General features: G+C 40.2%; 1 protein-coding gene across 1 annotated transcript in view; it reads right to left on the bottom strand.

Annotated features, from left to right (window-relative positions):
• Nucleotides 1-22: 22 nt before the first annotated feature.
• Nucleotides 23-19,777, bottom strand: part of LOC135239639 (lipoxygenase homology domain-containing protein 1-like) — a 55,883-nt gene continuing 36,128 nt past the window's right edge. The window contains exons 35-46 of the mRNA XM_064308456.1: nt 19,513-19,722; nt 19,209-19,350; nt 18,593-18,801; nt 16,344-16,529; nt 15,512-15,639; nt 15,082-15,199; nt 12,752-12,929; nt 5,491-5,676; nt 4,075-4,245; nt 3,655-3,793; nt 3,196-3,351; nt 23-2,561 (exon numbers count right to left, since the gene is read on the bottom strand). Of these exons, the coding sequence (XP_064164526.1) occupies nt 2,081-2,561; nt 3,196-3,351; nt 3,655-3,793; nt 4,075-4,245; nt 5,491-5,676; nt 12,752-12,929; nt 15,082-15,199; nt 15,512-15,639; nt 16,344-16,529; nt 18,593-18,801; nt 19,209-19,350; nt 19,513-19,722 (2,304 nt within the window). The 3' untranslated portion in view covers nt 23-2,080. The remainder of the gene's footprint in view (nt 2,562-3,195; nt 3,352-3,654; nt 3,794-4,074; nt 4,246-5,490; nt 5,677-12,751; nt 12,930-15,081; nt 15,200-15,511; nt 15,640-16,343; nt 16,530-18,592; nt 18,802-19,208; nt 19,351-19,512; nt 19,723-19,777) is intronic.

Raw genomic sequence — 19,777 nt, 5'->3', positions numbered from 1 at the left:
CAAACACACAATAGCCACAATAAGCCAACACACTGTTTTAACCACTGATTTATCACCAAAACCAGATCATTGTTTCATCAAACTGAAATCACCTTTTCTGTTACTGATATACAGGGGATCATTTTCTTCTACTCTTTTCTGTACTACTGTATTTTCCATTAGAATTTGTCGTCTTGGAGTGTTAAGAACAATCGGCTCTAATGGCACCAACACTCATCAGTACAGACAACTGAAACTGCAATTGTTATTAGTGAATTAATCATTTGTATGTGAGGACAGTACAATTATAAAGTAAGCAAAACATGGGTGAGTTTCTTAATGCAAATAGAAACATAAATTACTTCTGGTGACATAAGGTCAGCTCCTGAGAGATTGCATGCGATGCCTGATTTAAGATAAGGTAAAACAATTGTAGCTGCCCCAATCTGGTTTACCCACACAAATTGATACAAAAGACTCCCATTATATAAAATAAGCATACAATGATGTCTATAAACACATATATATTTCTTCTTCTAAAAACTTACACCAATAAACATCAATAAATTATATTCCCCTCTTTTTTCCAAATTATTATTAGGTATTAGGTATTATTAGGTATAATTTCATCTTTCAACATCAATCATTTACACAAAACATTGAATGTGTATACCTTTATAATGAATGAATAAATCATCTGTACAGTACATGCCTGAGATATATAATTACCAGTGCTAAAGAGGTGATTGAGGTAGGGGGGCTTACAACAATCTTGCAACTGACTTTTCATTTTTATATAAAATCGTATTCAATAAAATCAGCATCACTTCAAATTTTTAATGGAAGCTTATATTTACCCTTTGTAAAAAAAAAAAAAAAAGAAATTGGTGGCACGAGGGCATATGCCCAGTGTTTCAAAAGCTTTAAGAACTAAGTAGTCCTATATACAATATAATTCCCCTTTGTAGTGCCTGGAAAACCTGAGATTCCATAATTAGCTGTAATTCTGTTTAAGTAATGTCTTTGAATAATGATGAGGAGTTTTCCCAAGCTGAGCCTTCTGACATTTTGGGTCCCCTGACAAGTCCCCATAATTAGGGGTATCCTGGAAAATCAGATGCAACAAAAAATACATTTTCAGCTAAATATAACCTACTACATGACTACAGTGTTATTACTAGGCAAAAAACCCATTTCACCTTTTTGAAAAGCACTGCCAGGAAGTGTTGTTCAAATGCACATCCTCTACTGCAAATGTGAAATACTAGGCTGCTTATGGTGGTAAGGTTTAAAGGTCTCAGGTCACATCAGGTATGTGTGGTTAAGAAGTCCCAGGGAGAGAGAATCTGTGGTACTTGGTACCAGCTTAACCGTAAGCGGAGACTACGTGCACAAGGTCACATCTGTCTTTTGTCAGTCTGCATTTTTTTCTTTGTCTGACTGTTTAAGGCTCGCTCCTTTGGCAGTCTCCTGTTCCAAAACATAAAGGCTATGCCTGTCTCATTGAAGTCACCATACATCGATAACACGAGAGAGGTGCCATTTTGTCAGTAACTGTTAGCCTTGTGCTTTGAGTCGATGAGAAATTCTACCCGCTGGAGTGTCTCCTGTTTAAGGATGTTTGGCAAACATTAATAGAGGGGAGGTGAAGCCAGGGGTGGGCCTAACCTTAGGAGTGGAACATCCCCTCACGCAGTCATTTTAGGCAAATAATTAGCCTTGCGATGGACAAAGTGCTTCAAGAGAAGCTGCTTAGATTCACACATCCTCTTTAGAGACTCTTCATCCCACGTGTGCTCACAGGATATAACAGGATCACTGATGGGATTTGGAGAGAGAGGCAGTGTCTGATACAGCTTAGTTTGCCAAGTTTTGCAAGTTGTTATCTCCAGAATAAAAAGCAGAACATAAATTTAAATTTAAAAAAAGGTTTTAAACTGTTCATATAACCTGGCCTTTAATAATACCAAAAATAAAAAAAGGAATCAGTTTCAGGAATCAAATGGTGAGGAAAGGAATCAGTTTGGAGTCACACCACCCATCAACTCCAGCGAAAAGTGAATTACTGGGCCATAACAGTAATGGTGGAAGCCTGGCGCCTTTAGTATTTGGGAAACAGGACTCTCCTGATCTGCCCATCTGCCCGCTTTTTGTCCAGCCACTTCCCGCACAGGAAGATGGTGGTGACCCCGTTGGCGGTGTTGGTGACCTCCACGCGGTCCAGCAGCCAGCCGGGGTTGATGCCGGAGTTGTCGTGCTCCATCTGGACGCTCAGCAGGTCGCCCATGTCCAGCATCTCCAGCAGGAAGCGGTCGGTGCGCCCCCGCTCAAACAGGTTCCGGAACTTCTGGCGCAGGGGCCGCTGGCCGGAGTCGCCGTTGGACCCGTGTATGGTGATGGACACGTTGGCGTCGGTGCCCGCGCCCTTCTCGTCGGCCGTTATCACGATGATCTCGTACTTGACTGGCACCAGGCTGCGGGCCTTACTGGCAAAGCTCTCTATGGCCTTGGTGCACTCAAAGGTCCTGAACTCATCCCTCTTGGCCGACAGTGGGATCTGTGCGTTGCACTGGAAAATAAACCTGATAAAGAGACGAAGAGACCATGGTATGAGCTGGTCAGGTCATATGTTTCAAATGGAAAAATGAAATATAAATATAAGCTCATGTAATTAAACATATTCCAATATATTCACATCTATTACAATAGACTGAATTCAAGATTTGTCCTTACCCTTAACAGCACAATTAACTGTGAATAACAGAAACACAGCTAAACACAGTTTAGTGAGTCAATTTTGGTGTGAAACGTTTGTGGTTATAAAATGAAGTCAACACTCACATTTAATTGTGAGGTGAAGTTAAGGACGAATGCTAACTGAATCCAGGCCAATGTGGAAAACAGAGCACAGCTGGTATAGTACCCCCCAAAACAGTTTACACCCTCAATCAAGACAAACAGGCTGCATAAAATGAACAATACAGGCTACATGCATTCTTATGATAAAAAATGGGAAAAAATTATAAATTTTATACTAATACAATTGTTCAGAGAAATATTTTTTGTTTAATAAGTGATATATTTCCATAAAAGTATAGGCGTCACAATTATTCACACCCTTAATATTTTTTAAAAATAAAATGCAAGCAAAGCCAGTCCATATCCTGCGTTGTAGAAATCTCAGTGACCTCTCCTTCTGGACTGAGCTGTACTCACTTGTTCCCCAGCTCTTTCTCTGTGATGATGACCTCCTCCACGTGCCAGTAGGCCTCGCTCTTCACCTTTTTACCATCCTTTGGAGTGTGCCCAAGGCAGATGCCCGCAATGTCACCCAAGGTTTTAGAGGAAAACTCAAATTTATCAGTGCTCCCCCTGAAAGATACAAATACGCACATTCAGTAAGTTAAAATTCTATTTACAAAAGTACCTTAAACATTTATTGCACAGTTTTTTTTCTGTTATAATTATGTCGTGGAAAAGAATGCTTCACCACATTAAGTTTGACCAAACTTCTATGCTTGTTTCTGAACTGTAATTTCCTTTTTATGCAGTATTGTAACTGTAAATATGATAGCATTTCATGAATATAAAGAGATAAGATCCTAATTATTCTCATAAATTAATTTGCTTTTAAAAGTGGGCAATTATAGAATTGTCAAAGAAATAAACACTTACCTTAAGAACCGCTTTTTCTTGGATGAATTCTCCATTACAAATTCCTTCGATCGTCCCTTTCTCCCCTCAAGTATAATCCAGACATTTTCCTTGGTCTCTGCGTCATCCATGTCAGACGTCGTGACGACTATTTCATATTCTTTCAAAGAAATGTAACAAAAAGCGTTATTTAAATTCAAAGAGTGGTTTTGGTGAAGTTAAGTGAATACAAATACAAATACAAAAAGTTAACTTAATACAACACTGTCTAGCTTTCCAAAAACAATACTTCCACTCCACAATCATTCCCTGTCATTCTCTCTATTGTCTCTCATTTCTGTTACAATATTCTTATCAAACAAGCTTATACAATTTCAGTGACTTACGTTACCCATTTCAGTATCTACGCTCTGAAACGAAGCATGCCAAAAGCAGACTCACTCGTCTTTTCGTTGAGGTCCAGGAAGTCGTTGTTGGCACATGGCAGCTCCCGCATGATCTGACCGTCGTCCTCGCTCTTGGCCAGCCACCGGTCGCAGGGGAAGCGGAAGGTCTTGTCCAGCAGCTCGTCTTTCACATCGACGTGCTCCAGGTGCCAGCCCGGAGCTGGACCTGATTGTCACACACCACGACACAAACAAGCGCAGTGATACAGCGCGAGTATCTCCAAGGCATGGCCCGTGGGCCTCAGTCATGGTCCTGGAGAGCCAAAGAGTCTGCTTCCTTTGTTGTTATTCAGCTTCCTTGGCATTCTGAAGCAGCTGATAAACACAGTTAACCCACTTCACCTATTTCCATGGGTCTGAACTGATTTTAAGGATGAAAATAGCATCACTGTGACACAGTGGCTCTCTGGAACCAGGGCCACTCATGATCGAGCATGACCATAGTAGTCTCAGTAAATATAGAGTCTATACGGGAGGGTCGCTCATTAATGCCACTCTGATCCCATATTCCAGTTGAGGCTGCACCATTATTTATAGAATCGCAACCTACATAACTCTACCTTCCATTACAAGGTTTTATGTCCATAGTATTGCATGACTTGTTATGTCTATAACACATTTACTATCATTTTCCTATAAATGACCTCGGCTAATGCACTGCTGTTGTGGCATGAAGTATTTCATCACAATCAATCCAGTTTAATTCAAAAAGTACGCATGGGTCACCCTGGATTAGGACATCGCCTAGTAATAATATAATGATTTATTGCAATAAAGACACTTTTCCCTATATTACAGCTTTGCTCCAGAAGATTAATTTCCTCCAAAAGATATGATATATACATACTGTCTCATGCCATACAACTATAGTGTTCCTGTGACTGTTGGTGAAGGTTGGCTATAATGAAGGCTGAAGATGACATAAATAAGGAATGACAGCTGCTGCTTGAAACGTGCACTGAATGCCGCACAGATAATTTTTCGCAAGATTTCGAAATAATCATCAGGCCGACGGGGTATGATGTTTAATTTCTCTGCATGGAAATCTCCGGAAATTTGGCATGAGAGGGCCTGTCACATCACCTCTCCGCTGCTCACATCAGCAGACAGGAGCAGAGCTGTAATGGACTGCATTATTCATGCGCTGGCTTTCTGTTTTCACACATCAGGCAAAACAACCTGACAAGTGTTTCTAAAATAGGACACACCGGTACTTACTAATTCTACCAACCCGAGTCTGTTTGCCAATCCACGAGGCATCCTATGATGTACAACTCTACATTTCTGAGCAAACACTGATATGAAAGAGGTTTATGTGAATTTGTCCAAACAGAGCTCTCCGTACTAAGCCCAGTGCTGACCTCGGTCCGAGCCTCATTCTGTAAGCACAGGTAGGATGTCGCAGGCTAACCTGTATTGTCGTGCCACACCCTCACTTTGGACAGGTCCCCCAGGCTCAGGACGTCGGGGAAGCGGAACACGTCCGTCTGCTTGCGCTCAAACTTGTTGGTGTTGCTGCACTCCTTCAGCGCCAGGGTGCCCGTGTCCCCGTTCTCCCCGAAAACGATGAGGCACACGTTGGCGTCCGTGCCAGCCCCTGAGGGAAAAGAGAGGGACGCAGCTCGCCAGTCACTACATCACCAGCACAGCGGAGTGCCTCCGCAGGAAGTCAGCTGTGCAGTTTACCAGACAGACACTTTATCAAAGCTGATGGAGCTTTTCACTATCTTAGGCTAGCTGACTATCCCCCATATGAATTTAATAAAGATTTTCTGGTGTAGCAGCACGCCCACTTGACGTGAGACATTTCCCATTATCATGGCCATGTTAGGGCTCCCGCAGACGAGCAAAACAAGGCAAAACGAGCCAAAAGTCAAGCATGCATGATCTCATGGGGAACAGAGATAAGGAAACACTTTAGCCCTTTAATACCAACAGAATGTAAAGACAAAAAGCAAAGACAGTCAAAGTCCAGCACAGCAGCGGATTGGGTGAGAATTCTGACTTTACACTATCAAGTGTATATATTACTCCACCATTGAGTGCTGAGTAAATATAGAAATCATTTCTGTTGGAATATCAAAAATAGCCTGAAAATCTACGCTTATGAAGAAAAAAAAAGCAATTATACAAAATTGTACATCAATGTCATGCTCCGCTTTTTATTTTTGGTCATGGCTCTTGTAGTGTTAATTTTAGTTATTTGTAAATTTAATGCTTTTTTTTTTGTTATTCGAACGTCTGCCTGCCTACTAAGATAGCGCTCAGTTGGAAAACAGAATTATAATCTCAATGGGACAATTCCTTGGATAAAGGTTACATTAGTAAATAAATAAATCAATTACAGGCAGTATGACTCCACTAGGGGCCGATTACAGATGTCTAGTGGGTTCTTTGAGAGCACTGTACTTATGGCTCTGAGCAGTTTCGACAGAGTGCAAAGGCAGTAACTAACTGTGACGCTTGGCCTTCACCACTTCCCTTCATGCTCACATCTTCATGACAAGGAGAGATGTCCCTGATGGATCACTAAAAGGAAGGCTTTGGGGGGGGGGGGCTGGTTGGAGAGGTGGCTTGATATTAAGTTACCAAAGCAATACACCTTTCATTTAGACTTATTTAGTCCTCAGGGCCTGGTGTCAGGTGATCAAAGTAAAAATGCCAAGCTGATTAAGGATTCAAATAGATCTCAGACCTTAAAAAGTGGATTTTGTTTTTAAACCAGGGAAAATGAAGAGGATACTACTATATTACTATATTAACTGCCAAAATAAAAGAAACACCTGCATAAATGAAGGATAAAAGATATATTGAAAATGGTCCTTTGGCAAAGGTGTGCTTTCTGAGTTAAGTGATTAACATCCAAGCATGCTCAGTGTTGTGTATAAAATTCTATAAAACAATGTACCTTCAAACTTGTACTTATTTCTCACATTTCTCCTTTTTCCCTAAATTAAGTTTCTGCATGAAATAAAATATAATTCATGCATTCAATGAGGTTAATACAGAAAAAAGGATGTTGTACAAATATGCCATACCTACTGCAGTATTTGAGAAATACGCATAGTACAGTTGTGACAATAAGAGAATAAAATATGGAAGCAAAGCACACTGGTAGCTGCAGTTAAGGATCCAACATATTCTGCCAAACAGAGCCTAAGGGCTTGTGAAAAATATCATGTGAGGTCACAAGTACCATCCTTATGATAATACCCGATAGGCTCAGTGCATTTCAATATGACAGCATGAGATGAAATGGCTCATAAAACAGGATTTTCTGTTGCTCTGCCCTACACTGTATTCAACTGTAGATACGCATAGAACCAGAGAAGGGATTTTGTGCTGTGTTTCAGGGAGTTACAGCTGAGCAACAGTTTATTAATTAAGCAAAGGTCAGACCAGAGCACACAATGCTATTGGGCAGAGTTATTCTGGCAGCATATTTCCCAAGGAAGAGAACTGTCATAAGTCATGTGCTCAGTGAACAACTTATTAAACTAGAAGTTAAATATTTGCAACCTAGACATCGACCTTATAGTGCAATCTTAATATGATTACTTCACAACTTTGTCCTGCAACTGTCATTCTCTATATTCCTGTGCTATTGCTATGAAGTTCATTTTCACAACTCTTGTATTCCGACTTTTCAAATTTTGACAGCAAAACAATGCAATATAAGCCCTGGGAAAACAGAATCTATTAAGCCCCTGTGCTTTCACACAGACTAATCATATATATACCTACAGACATGCAATTCAAAGGACAAGACAATGAGTTGGGTTTCATCTTTAACAAGAGTTGATGTGATGAGGTCTATAAATCCAGAAATGAATCAGCCCTTAATCAATCAACACTGGAATATTATATGAGAAACACAAGAGACAGGACTAAATCAAACCTCTGATTGTAATTATGGGGCCCACCTTTTTAATTCTTTGCCGGTTAGGCCAAGCTCTTTTCAGTTATATTCTTTTCAGAGTTTAAGACTTTTATGATCAGAGTTTCTAATTAGTGTACATTTCTTTTGTTACCTATCGCTGTTCCCATTCACATTTCCTGCTCCCAAATCACATTTGCATTTGTGCTTGAAGCCACCTGAGCAACAAATGAAACGAGGTGTCTCTATTTGTGTAAAACTCCCTCTAAATAACAGCAGATTAGATTTCCTCTTTGCTCCAGTGTTTTATTTTTTTTCTGTTATTGTTTCATTTTTATGGTTTTATTGCATCATGAATACTGACAGAGGAGATTTTTGTATTGCCATTAACCAGGTTTTTGGAATGATGGAGTTTTTGTGATTGTAGACACTTATGTGGTTTTGGGGTGATTGGATCAACCCTGTATTTCACTGAATTTATGGTTTCTTATTACCTAAATGGCCACAGGCCCTATCTTCAGCGTTGTTAATTTAATTTCTAAAAACAAACAAACAAACAAAACAAATCACTTCAATGAACAGTCAGCTATTGTATAACATATTATATCACTGAACCATAATAGGCAATTCAATCAGGGCATGGCTTTAATGAGAACAGACATGGCACTAGTATTGGCAGCCAGTGGCCTCAGAAACTCCCTATCATCAGGGTGCCTTCCCAGGTAGAAATTAATGGAACGCATTTAAAAATTCTTCATTTTGCTGGCAGTTTTTTGTTGTTGGTTTCAATTAACTCTATTTATCCTTTTTTCATCCAACTTGCACTGTATGAAAAATTCACATGAAGACAAAAACAGCTTTCGGTGACTACTGTTATGCAATCATATTAATGATTACTGCATATCACAGCACAGCAATTAAGCAAAAAAAATGGCTTTTCCAAGAAAAGTCAACACATACTCTGCATTTATTTATTATTGTAGTTTCACTACATTTTAATCACAAGACTCAAATAACAAAAAAAAAAAAAACTGAGCAATGTTGACTCCCATGAATACAGATAAGGAGCTCTAATGTATAAAACCTGCTGGATTGCTCTGGAGTTCACTAAAATGATCCGGAGCCGGAGCAACCATTCAGACAATGCGATTGGCATGCCAAGTTAACAAGTGTACAGTAATTTTGTAATTACTGTTTGTCCGGGGAAGGGGGGGGAGGGGAATGAAGCTACATATGAAATTCCTCATTTCTCTTTAAAGAGTGCTTTCTCCCTAGTGGACTTGGCAAATAATTCCCTCACAAATCAGCCGTTAATTGCTCTCTACATGTGTGTGTCTTACTTGTTATATGGTTTAATAACTGCGAAAAATATGCAGTAGCCCGGTATGTACGGTCTTCATATGTTTACAGTGATTGATGATTTCTGTGATGCATGATTATACACACAGACTAACACAACTGCATAACAATTGCCATAAATAATGTCCTCCCTAAACAGAAAGTAATCGGAGTATGCTCTGTGCAATGCCGTTATTATTAGTAGGTAGTAAATACACATTTGTCACCCATTAACACAACTGTACGCTTCTGCCAAGTTGCACATTTACTGAATTTGGCACCAGGGACCATGGAACATTCATATTACATGCTGAAAACCATCAAAGTGGAAAGAGCAGATGGCTCTGAGCTGAACTGGAACACAGCCCTGGGCGACAGGCTCTGCAGGAAACGGTGGGGTCAAGGGTCATCCAGACCCTTCAAGGCATAAGATGTGTAATAGCTGGAATTACCAAAAAAAAGCCCTGTATTCCCATTTGTCTGCATTACTGAGTCTTCCAAGTAGATACACGTTCGCACCGAGACATTTCATGCAACAGAAGATGAGTTGTCTCAGTGAAGAAGGGCACAATCTTCAGATTAGGAAAACCTTGTTTTACACTGGTGGCTTTATCCCCTTATTTTGGCCCCCAGACCAGATTAGAGCAAAAACAGTTTCCTTCCGTGCAGCTGTTCGATCATGGCCCCTGTTCCTAGGATTAAAAAGCCCCAAAAATAAATAAATAAATACACCCAACAGCCTGTCAAAATGGTGTTGGTGAATCCATGAGTTACCATATTATTCAGTTTTCATTGACTACCAGAGTAACCATAGTAGTAACACTAGATTATTTGGTTTTTTAAAGATGGCTGCAAACCTTTATTGATTTACAGCTGCTATTTTTTTAAGTTCTCCACCGGCAGAGTGACTGTAAAACCACATCTAAGATGGTGGTGCAGGAAAATTATTGCAGGTGGGGGAAACATCGCTACAGCATAGTATTGCTGAACTTTTTTCTACGATATAATATTGATATTTTATTTAAACATACATTTTATAATGCATGTTATCTTTATGTTTTATTGCATGACGTGGTGGTGAAGAATCACCCTCTTTCAAAATCATATAAACCCATGTCTCATCATGGATTATCCTGTTTATACCATAGTTGTGAACTGTTAAACTTATTTAAAAAATTAAAACATTTATTTTCTTTTTGCATTCAAAATTAAAAGGCAATTAGCAAGAGAAGTGCCGTTTCCCTGGCAGCACATGAGGGTCAGAGTAATATCCAGAAAACAACCACTGGCATCTCGTAATAAAAATTGGTTTACAATACAATGGAAACATTGCTTCAAGATTTCAGCAAATACTGCAAACCACAGATGCTAGCTACCTAGCAACCAGACACTCAATCTAGTCCCTCTCGTTTAAGCAAGGTTCGCTGTCACTCGTGTAACTTAGTATTAAAATTCAATTTGATTTCAGGTCAAAATAGTCTCACCATATGTTTTATATCATGGATAGTTAGGTATCCTATGTGATAACACTTGCTAAATTGAATAAATACGGCACATATATACACCAAACTGCTTAGCTAGCTCAGTGTTGATGTAGCTAAGATATTCAACATAAACTGTTGATAAATGTTATGTATGCACCATCTGAAACTTTAGATAGATTTCACATAGCAATTTTTTTTTTTTTGTTTGTTTGTTTTTGCTGTAATTTATTTAGCTATTTAGGGTTTCCCGTTAAACTTAATTTGCACAGATTTTTAAAAATTGAGTTACTACAAAGTATTTAATCCTTCCAAATGTAGTGAATAAATACAGCACATGATTGAATCACGCTTTTTGAAAAAGTATTTTGCCTGGGGGTATTCTTTCTTCTTCAGTTACACAGATATCAGGATGTATCAGGATGTGTCTTTCAATGTATCGCGCATCGAGGAATCACTTGTATCGTGATACTATCGTATCACGGGAAATGTATCGTGATAGCATCATATCGTGAGTTACTCTGAGATTCCCACCCCGAGAAAGCACATTGCACAGTATCTCCTGCTTTACAGTCACAGCGATAGAGAGATCTACATATAAGCACAGGCCCCTGAGGGGATGTGTGATGCCAGTCAGAGCCTCTCAGACGCCCAGGTTGAAATGAGGAAGAGCAGAAATGCTCAGCACGCCAGACTCCACACGGGCAAACAACAGCAACAACATCTTCATTACACCCGCTTGATTAAAATATTCCCCTTACAAAGATCTCCAACTGGAAAATCCAGTTATTTTTTAAATGATGATCAAAAGGCACGGTTGTAATCACAATCACAAAAAAGAGCCACAATATGTGCTTAAATGATCTATGTGATGATATTTTCTGATGAACCGTCAGCTGCAGGAAACGCTTTTCTCGCCTTGAAAGAAGAAGAGGTTGTTTTCCTCTAATTCTGTTGTGTGGTGTAGCTGGAGAGGGGGGAGGGGGGAGAGTGCTCCCATCCATTAAGTATTCCTTCATTCTGTTCATTCCATCGACTGCCAATTACCTCCAAGCTGAAATAACCTTTACCAGTGAAGGATCAGAATCCTTCTGCATTTCCACCCTCTCTATGCTCCATTTCCCTACAGAATTCCTCAGGACAGATCCTGTCTTCTGGCAGGGTGGAATGTGCAGAAGCGCTGTCCCCTCGGTCAATACCAACATGCCTGAAAGGCATATATGTGTGTGTGTGCGTGTGCGCGCACGCGTGTGTGTATATGTGTGTGTGTGTGTGTGTGCATGCGTGCTGTGGGTGTGTGTGTGGGTGTGTGTGCGTGTGTGTGCGTGATGTGGGTGTGTGTATGTGCGTGTGTGTGTGTGTTTGGGTGCATGTGTGTGTATATGTGTGCGTGTGTGTGATTGTGTGTGTACGCTCATAGCATATACTGTCTAAACAGAACTGCTTTTGGTACTGTTAGTGACAGCTAATTTAGCAATGGTGCTGTCTCATTGAAATGCAGAATGCAGCACTTCTCAGTCAAGAGAGCTGTTTGAATTTTGATGAAACTGGCAGGATGAAAGGTATTATGAAATATGCGTCAGTGCCTGACTCTTCGTGTCACGTGTGTCCAAACTGCTTTCACCTACAGACAGTATGAGGACACGCTTTGGAGTGGGGCTGGCTGTCAGTTTAGGGGTCTTTATTTCGTATTCCCCATTGCCTGCCTGTTTTAAAGGTGGTAGCAGTCCTCATACAACACTGGGGAAGCACTTAAGGTTTTCTTTATTCAATCACTTTAGTCCTGTTTTAATTTAGCTTTGCAAAAACCTTCTCTAATTAGCTTTGCAAAAAAAAAAATATTCTTCCTGATATTGTCTAGCAAGAAGTGTTCATATCATAATAAAAATTAATAAAATTATGGATCTTGGTCAACTCAAGCAGAAGCTTTGGTCTGCACATTACAATATACTGTGTATTCCACACGCTGGACCCACCTGTGACATCACTGGTCTTGACCTGTATGATATAGGTCGTTCTCTCCACCATTTCCTCATCGTCCACCACAGCAGCCATCTCACAAGTCAGGGTCCGCTTGGGCCCTTTGGTCTTGGACAACCAATCTTCATAGGTGAACACGGACACCTCCTCCGTGGTCAAATTCCGCAAGATGATCTGGAGCCAAAGCAGTGCTATATTCAATGCCATGAATACATTAGAGCCATGTGAAAATGCGTGTGGCCAAATATAGAGTATGTAAAAGTCACCCCAAGGTTAATGCAATAAAAATCATAGGTAAACTGCTCGCTGAATGTAAAAAACATTCATAAAACAGTCTAGACTTGGGTGTGTGCATGGTTTGACCAAAATAATAATGCCCATGGGCTTCTTCCCAGAGAACTTAAAATAAATTTGAATAATCAGTAGTTTACTTCAGAATATTAATTCAACTTTAGTTAGACACAAATCAAAATGATAAGAGTAAAATGGTATGGTAAGGTACTACGGATTATTTTTCTGTTTATCTAAAGAAATGTTAGGTTTTAACTTGAATTTTGCGAATGAAACATTTCTACTAAATGTGGTTTCTCCAGTGTTATTTGATTGACATACTGCAGTAAGCGCCCTCTCGCTTGCAGCGCCGAACCACTGAGATGAATGGTGACCCTGGGCAGTTGGTTATACTGTTAGCAGGGATGGAAATGTCTGCTTTCAAATCTCATGCACACAGCTGCAATTTCTAATAAAAGTGTGAATAAAGAAGGAGAGACCATTAGGCCCCAGCCTGGGAAGATGTGACCAGACGCATGGAGGGGAGGGGGAAGGGCACAGGAGCCATACTGGAACAAATGGCTAATTACAGGGGTTGATAATTCAGTCTCGGGTCTCATCCTGCTAGCTAGTATTTACAGTGGGCCATCTGGCAACTAAACCATAAGGAAAAACAGAGAGGATTTATCCTGTCTTAACCGTTATCACATGGAAATTAATCTACATCCACTCTGCCTAAAGTAGCAGCTCATTTTAAAAACTTCCTGTTTTTAAGGGCAGGAATCAACATGGCTTTAAATTAATGATCTGCAGAAACACGCATCCAGACAGGCAGACAGACAGACAGACAGACACACATACACACACACACTATCCTTACTATATTCCGACTAAAATCACATTTTCACCCGAGTTCTATAAAAATAGATGTCATTATCAGCATGCCATACATAAATGTTGGCATGCCTGGGCAAAAACCCATTACGTCACATCAATATATTCATTTTAAAGGATTATCATGTAGCTAAAATCCCAGCTCACAGCAGCATTGGTGATTTAAATAACAGTGTTTCATAATCCATACTAGAGCTCATCTGCTTGTTCTGGTGCATATTAATTCATGACTTTTTTTTAACTGTTCAGACCAGTTTTAGTGTGGGGAAACCATTGAGAAATGTGTCCTCAGTGCTAAACGAGTCTAAACAATAAATAGTCTTTAGGAGCACGATAATTTATCAAAACTGACAAGCTAGTGATCTTGGTACATAATTAATGACCTACTTTTCTAATCAGCAGGACAGCCTTGGAGCTCTGTTATTCTTCTTCCCTACAGTATGTCAATGTTATGTCATCTCCGTCTTTTGTATTTTTAACACAAGTTATGACCCTCTTCAAGTGTGTGCTCAGTGTTCATCAGCCCAAAAGCCAAATTACTACAAATACAATCTAGATAAACACTATGAAAAGTGGTAGACCCGCATTGCAGAAATGATCATGCACAGCTCTGATCACGCTGTCATTAGATGCATTTACATCACTTCTACAGTACATAACAGTGATTGAAACTAGATATTTTTCCTTTAGGAATCACGGTTTGGTAAACTAGTAAAACAGTAGGCCCCTCACCATGCATATAATCTTTTATTCCCATATATTCCAAAATATTTGGTTCTCATTGTACAGTGTTTGGCCGTCTTTCGGATGAGACGTTAAACCGAGGTCCTGACTCTCTGTGGTCATTAAAGATCCCATGACACTTATCGCTAAGAGTAGGGGGTTCCCCGGTGTCCTGGTCAAATCCCAGATCTGGCTTTCGCAAAAACTTGCCACTAAAAAAATCATCCCCAGATTTAATTGGCTAAATAAATGTTCTCTCCCTCTCCACCTTCGCTAATGTGTGGTGAGCGTTCTGGCGCAAAATGGCTGCCGTGCATCACCCAGGTGGGTGCTACACATTGGTGGTGGGTGAGGTGAGTTCCCCTTCACTGTAAAGCACTTTGAGCATCTGGAAAAGTGCTATATAAATGTAATTAATAATAATAATATCAATTCCAACCTTGTCCAGGAACCAATCAGGACGGCTTCCAGTCCCATCAATGCGAACCCTCATCTTCTTCAGCGGAGCGATGTCGTCTATCTCCAGATTGAAGGTGTCCTCCTGGCCCCTCTCAAACCTAAGAAGCATTGGAACGCAAAGGGGTTCTGCACTGTCAATTGGGGGCTTCGTCACGGCTCAAAAAAACTGTCCCTGCTCATTGAGTTTCAACATTAATTAACCTTCAAAAACGGCTGCAAAAATCGCACTCACTTACCCGTACCTGTGTATGTTCCCTGCCAATTTTAAGAGCTCTTTTTGAGCATAAATTGACATGGACACAAACTGACAGCTTTTATGGACTTCAATCATGAGATCGCACAGTTTTATAGATTAGCCCTAACATTAAACTTATCCCCTGCTGGCATGTGTGATGTCAGAGGACTGTCACCTGTCTTCATTCTTCTGCAGAAGGATCTCCTCTGTGCTCCCATTGGCCCCAAATAGAGACAGGTAGATATTGGTGTCTGTCCCTGCATTTTGAACATCCCCTGTAACAACTGTGGCCTGACAGATAACCTGTAGGAAGGAAATACTGCAATCAAAATCCCTTATCCATTCTCTCTACTACTACAATTTCCAATTCACAAACATGTTTATAGGGACTTAATAATATAAATAAGTTTCAGTATTAATTCCTTGGAAATAACATGGAAGGAAAAATATGGCAATACAGTAAATGCATCTTCAGAGGATGTACATAGACAGGTCTCTGGGAAGAACACTTTCCCAAGGGCATGAAAAAAATCTAATATCACACAACTTCACCTTCACAAATCAGGCTTTGCATACATGATACATGTGATAGATATTATAAATATAATAGAATATGTAATATAAAATAGAATTATAAATATAGGGAGGCTGTAAAAATAGTGAAAAAGTACAAGTATAATATATGATGGATATCATAATAGTATGCAACAGTAACATCCAGTTCAGTCTCAGTCCAGCCATCTGAAAAGGAAGCAGGATCATTCTCTGAAGAAGAATGAATCCAAAACAATGTCTGTTTTGTGTCTGTTTCAAGTACTCTTCAGAAAATTATAATCATACAACTGGTATAATAATATAATTAATATAATATAACCAGTTATTGTAATTCAAATAATTGACAATATTCAACCCTGAACATCCAAAAATGTGTAAGCGAAACCAAAATGAACTAAACTTACTTACTGCATTTTTACACTTCTGCCTAAGGGCCTTTTGCAGTTGCTTACCTTTTGGGCAATGGTGACGCTGTCTGCATCCAGCACGTTGAACACCCGTGCCGTCAGCCCATCCCCCCTGTCTTTGGCCAGCCAGCATTTACACTGGAAGACGTACATGACCCCTTTGGTAGGCACGGCGACAGACAGCTCATCCACCAGCCAGCAGCTCTCAGGTGTAGCTCCATCGTGTCCCAGCTGCGGAGAGTCACAGGTCAACTCTTATTTATGCGTCCGAGTTGTGTTTAAACCCACGCTTTGGCCCACCTGCCAATCACAGTGCACAAAACTTGACACTGACAGCAGTTCATTGCTGCACTTGTCAGAGGGTCCATGGACTGACCCCAGAGGAGCTCTGCCACTAACCACAGGAGCGTAATGGATGATTAATCTCTAAGTCAAAGACAGGGCTCAAGGTTTGTAGAATTATGTGGCGATGGTAATGTAAGTGGTGATACCTGGCATTCAGCAAATCAAAAAGCTGTATTAAAACCTATTCATTTTAATCATGATTTAGTCTGGCATTCCTGCATGTGTGTGTGTGTGTGTGTTCTCAGTGAGGGCTCAGTGAGATTCAGACACAGCCTAGGTGTAATATATGTACACCACTCATACTCAATCATCAGGGATTACACTGTGCTATTGAAGCTTCCTCCACGTGTATTGATTTTTACTCTGAGGACCTCTGGGATTCATCTTGAGGATCACTGAAAATTCAGAATATTTTAGCCTGAGCTCAGAGCTTAGTGTTTCTATAGGTGAAGATATAGGCGATGAATAACGAACAGTGACAATATGACACTTACACGCAGCTACTCCCAATTTTCATACGGACTGATAGAGCAAAAGATTGCTGTATAACTGACCCCTGTAGAATTGGACCATACATAACTTGCTATAGTAAAACGTTTATCCATATCAGTTTTAACTTTCATAAAAAAAATAATTCCACATAGCTTGACAAATATTGAAGGGAAATGAAATAGACAGTGTACTAAATACAAAAGCATTGATCAATAATTCATGTATTCTCTCTAAAACACAAATTACATATATTGTACATGGACAATTGCTCAAATGTAACTTTTGGGAATGAAAATGCTGTTAAATCCTGTTAAATTTATGTTAAATTCATGTTATGAAAAAATAATTTCATAAATTATCCATAACTTGTCTAATAAAAGTAAATTTGTGTATCAACTGGTATACACAGTAAAATTATACTGGCTAATGTTTAATCATTACCGTGAGCAAAGGCAATTATAGTTAGTGATTCAGTTTTATGATTAATGCTACCCTGTTATTATTATACTCTCAAAATTATTGATGTAAGTCTTCTTTTTGTTTAATATATACATAAGTCAGTGGTTCTTTTGTTCAGTGAAACTTAAATCTGGCACAAGGTAATGTTCTCCTACATTTTCAAACTGCTATTTATCACAGCCTACATCTATGACTTCATCCTAAACAGATAAGTTCATGCAGATAAGTATATACAGTGTACTGCCAAGTGTACTAATGAAGAACACAGTTTTTAAATGCAACATGGGCTGTATCATTTTTAGGCTCTTTGCTATTTGTAATATTCAAATTAAAGCTACCCACTGTTACCTCCAAATGTAGCTGTTGTGTGTGCTGTCGGGTTATTTAACCACAGAATCTAATAGCCTACTCTGTAACTGGCATCACATATCGCTTGTACTGTATGTTCACTGAGTGGTACCCTTTTCTACATACAAAAGTGTTCACAGTCGGTGCCCTGATGGGAATTTGTGAACTATCAATAGCACCAAGGACGTTTGGGAGACAAAATGGTGCACAGACGTTGATGTCTGTGCTGGGGCTCAGGAAACTGAATGAAATCAGTATTTATAATGTGTAATGGCTTTACGGACAAATCTAGATTGAGGGTTTTCTTATTCCATTGCATTGCTGGGCAAACCCAAGAAAGCTGTCATTTGCAAGGAAGCTGTCGGTTGCACAACCCTGTCAACCCTTCCCAAAACAGAAGTTTATGCCTAAAATGTATGATATGCCTAAAGTACACTTTCTCTGAACTAAATACTGGAGAGTGTAGGCTACTTTCTTTTTACTTTCCAGAAGTAAATGGTTTTTTAAAAAACGTACATAATTCTGACAAGATATTTTGAACTGTGAGTGAAAATCCTTCCAAATCGCTTTTGTGAAACGAGCCCCAGCACAGCAGAACTCATGGCCACTGTGATACCGAACTCCGAACGTGCACTAGCACCCAGCCCCACCTCAACTTTCTTGATCTCCCCGACATCGAGGCCATATATCTCAAACTTCTCGAGGGAGCCAGCGGCAAAGCACTTCTTCTCATCTGGCAGGTCCAGCCAAAGCCGGTCTGTCTCAACCTGGTCTGTCCCCATGATGATGACGTAGACGCGGCTCGTGGTGCTGGCGTCGCGCTCCACCCCGGTGGCGACAGTGAAGTGGTACGGGATAACTGCAGACAGACAAATTTCAGCTTGATATGCTGGAGCTGACTTCTCAATTACAATTAGCAATGTATTACATGGTACACTGAGGCTGGGATTCAATCAACATTTGTCCTTCAGCTAGCACTAAAACAAATCCGCCACACTGAGTTTATGCAGAAAAAATCTCAGACTTGCGTTTGCTTGCAGGTCAAAGTCAAGGATAAAAGCTGATTAAATTCCAGCGAGTGATAGCAGTGGAACATTGAAGGCTTCCGATGCTCACATACCTACACTACAAAGACCTACAAAGAGAACATTCTACACATTTCAAACAGTGTAAGCATGAAGTGCGCACATAAATTGAAGAGAGAGAATACTATGGGTCTGTGAAAAAAACATAATTAATCAATTATACTATTCCAGACTCCCTTACGAGGCCCATCTTCAATGACCTCTTCATCCTTCTTCTTCTTGTTCTTCTTGTTCATGTTGCTGTCCAGACTCTTCATGCTCATCGAGGAACCCTTCAGACTCTTCTTGGAGCTGTGGAGACTCTCTCTCTCTCCCTCATACCCCTGAGGAAACAGTGATGTATGGTGCAATAAACCCACGCCAGCAGGCTCGCCAATTTGAAATATCAAAGTCGGCACACAGCGCTGTCAGCAAATAATCTGTCCCAGGCAAAGCAAAAGCACTGCGTGACCCCAACAGAGGCAGAATGCTGGACCCGGTGTTACCTTAACGTAGAAGAACCGCTCGATGCATTTGTCCTCTTTCTTTTTGGACAGCCAGCGTTCACACAAGAACAGGTAAACCTCCTCCGTTTCCACATCCACCACCTCCACCTGGTCCAGGTACCAGTCCGGGCTGATCATGGTGTTGTCATGGCGAATCTTGATCTTGAAGACCTGGCCCAGGTCCACCGCTTCGATGGTGAACTTGTCCACCTGGGAGACAGATTTGCTCACCTTATTGGAGAACTAATGCATGTAAGAAATACAT

Source organism: Anguilla rostrata, chromosome 14 (assembly GCF_018555375.3).
Source record: "Anguilla rostrata isolate EN2019 chromosome 14, ASM1855537v3, whole genome shotgun sequence".
Lineage (NCBI taxonomy): Eukaryota > Metazoa > Chordata > Actinopteri > Anguilliformes > Anguillidae > Anguilla > Anguilla rostrata.
The sequence above is the reverse complement of the archived record's forward strand: the minus strand, read 5'-3'. Positions and strand labels throughout refer to the sequence as shown.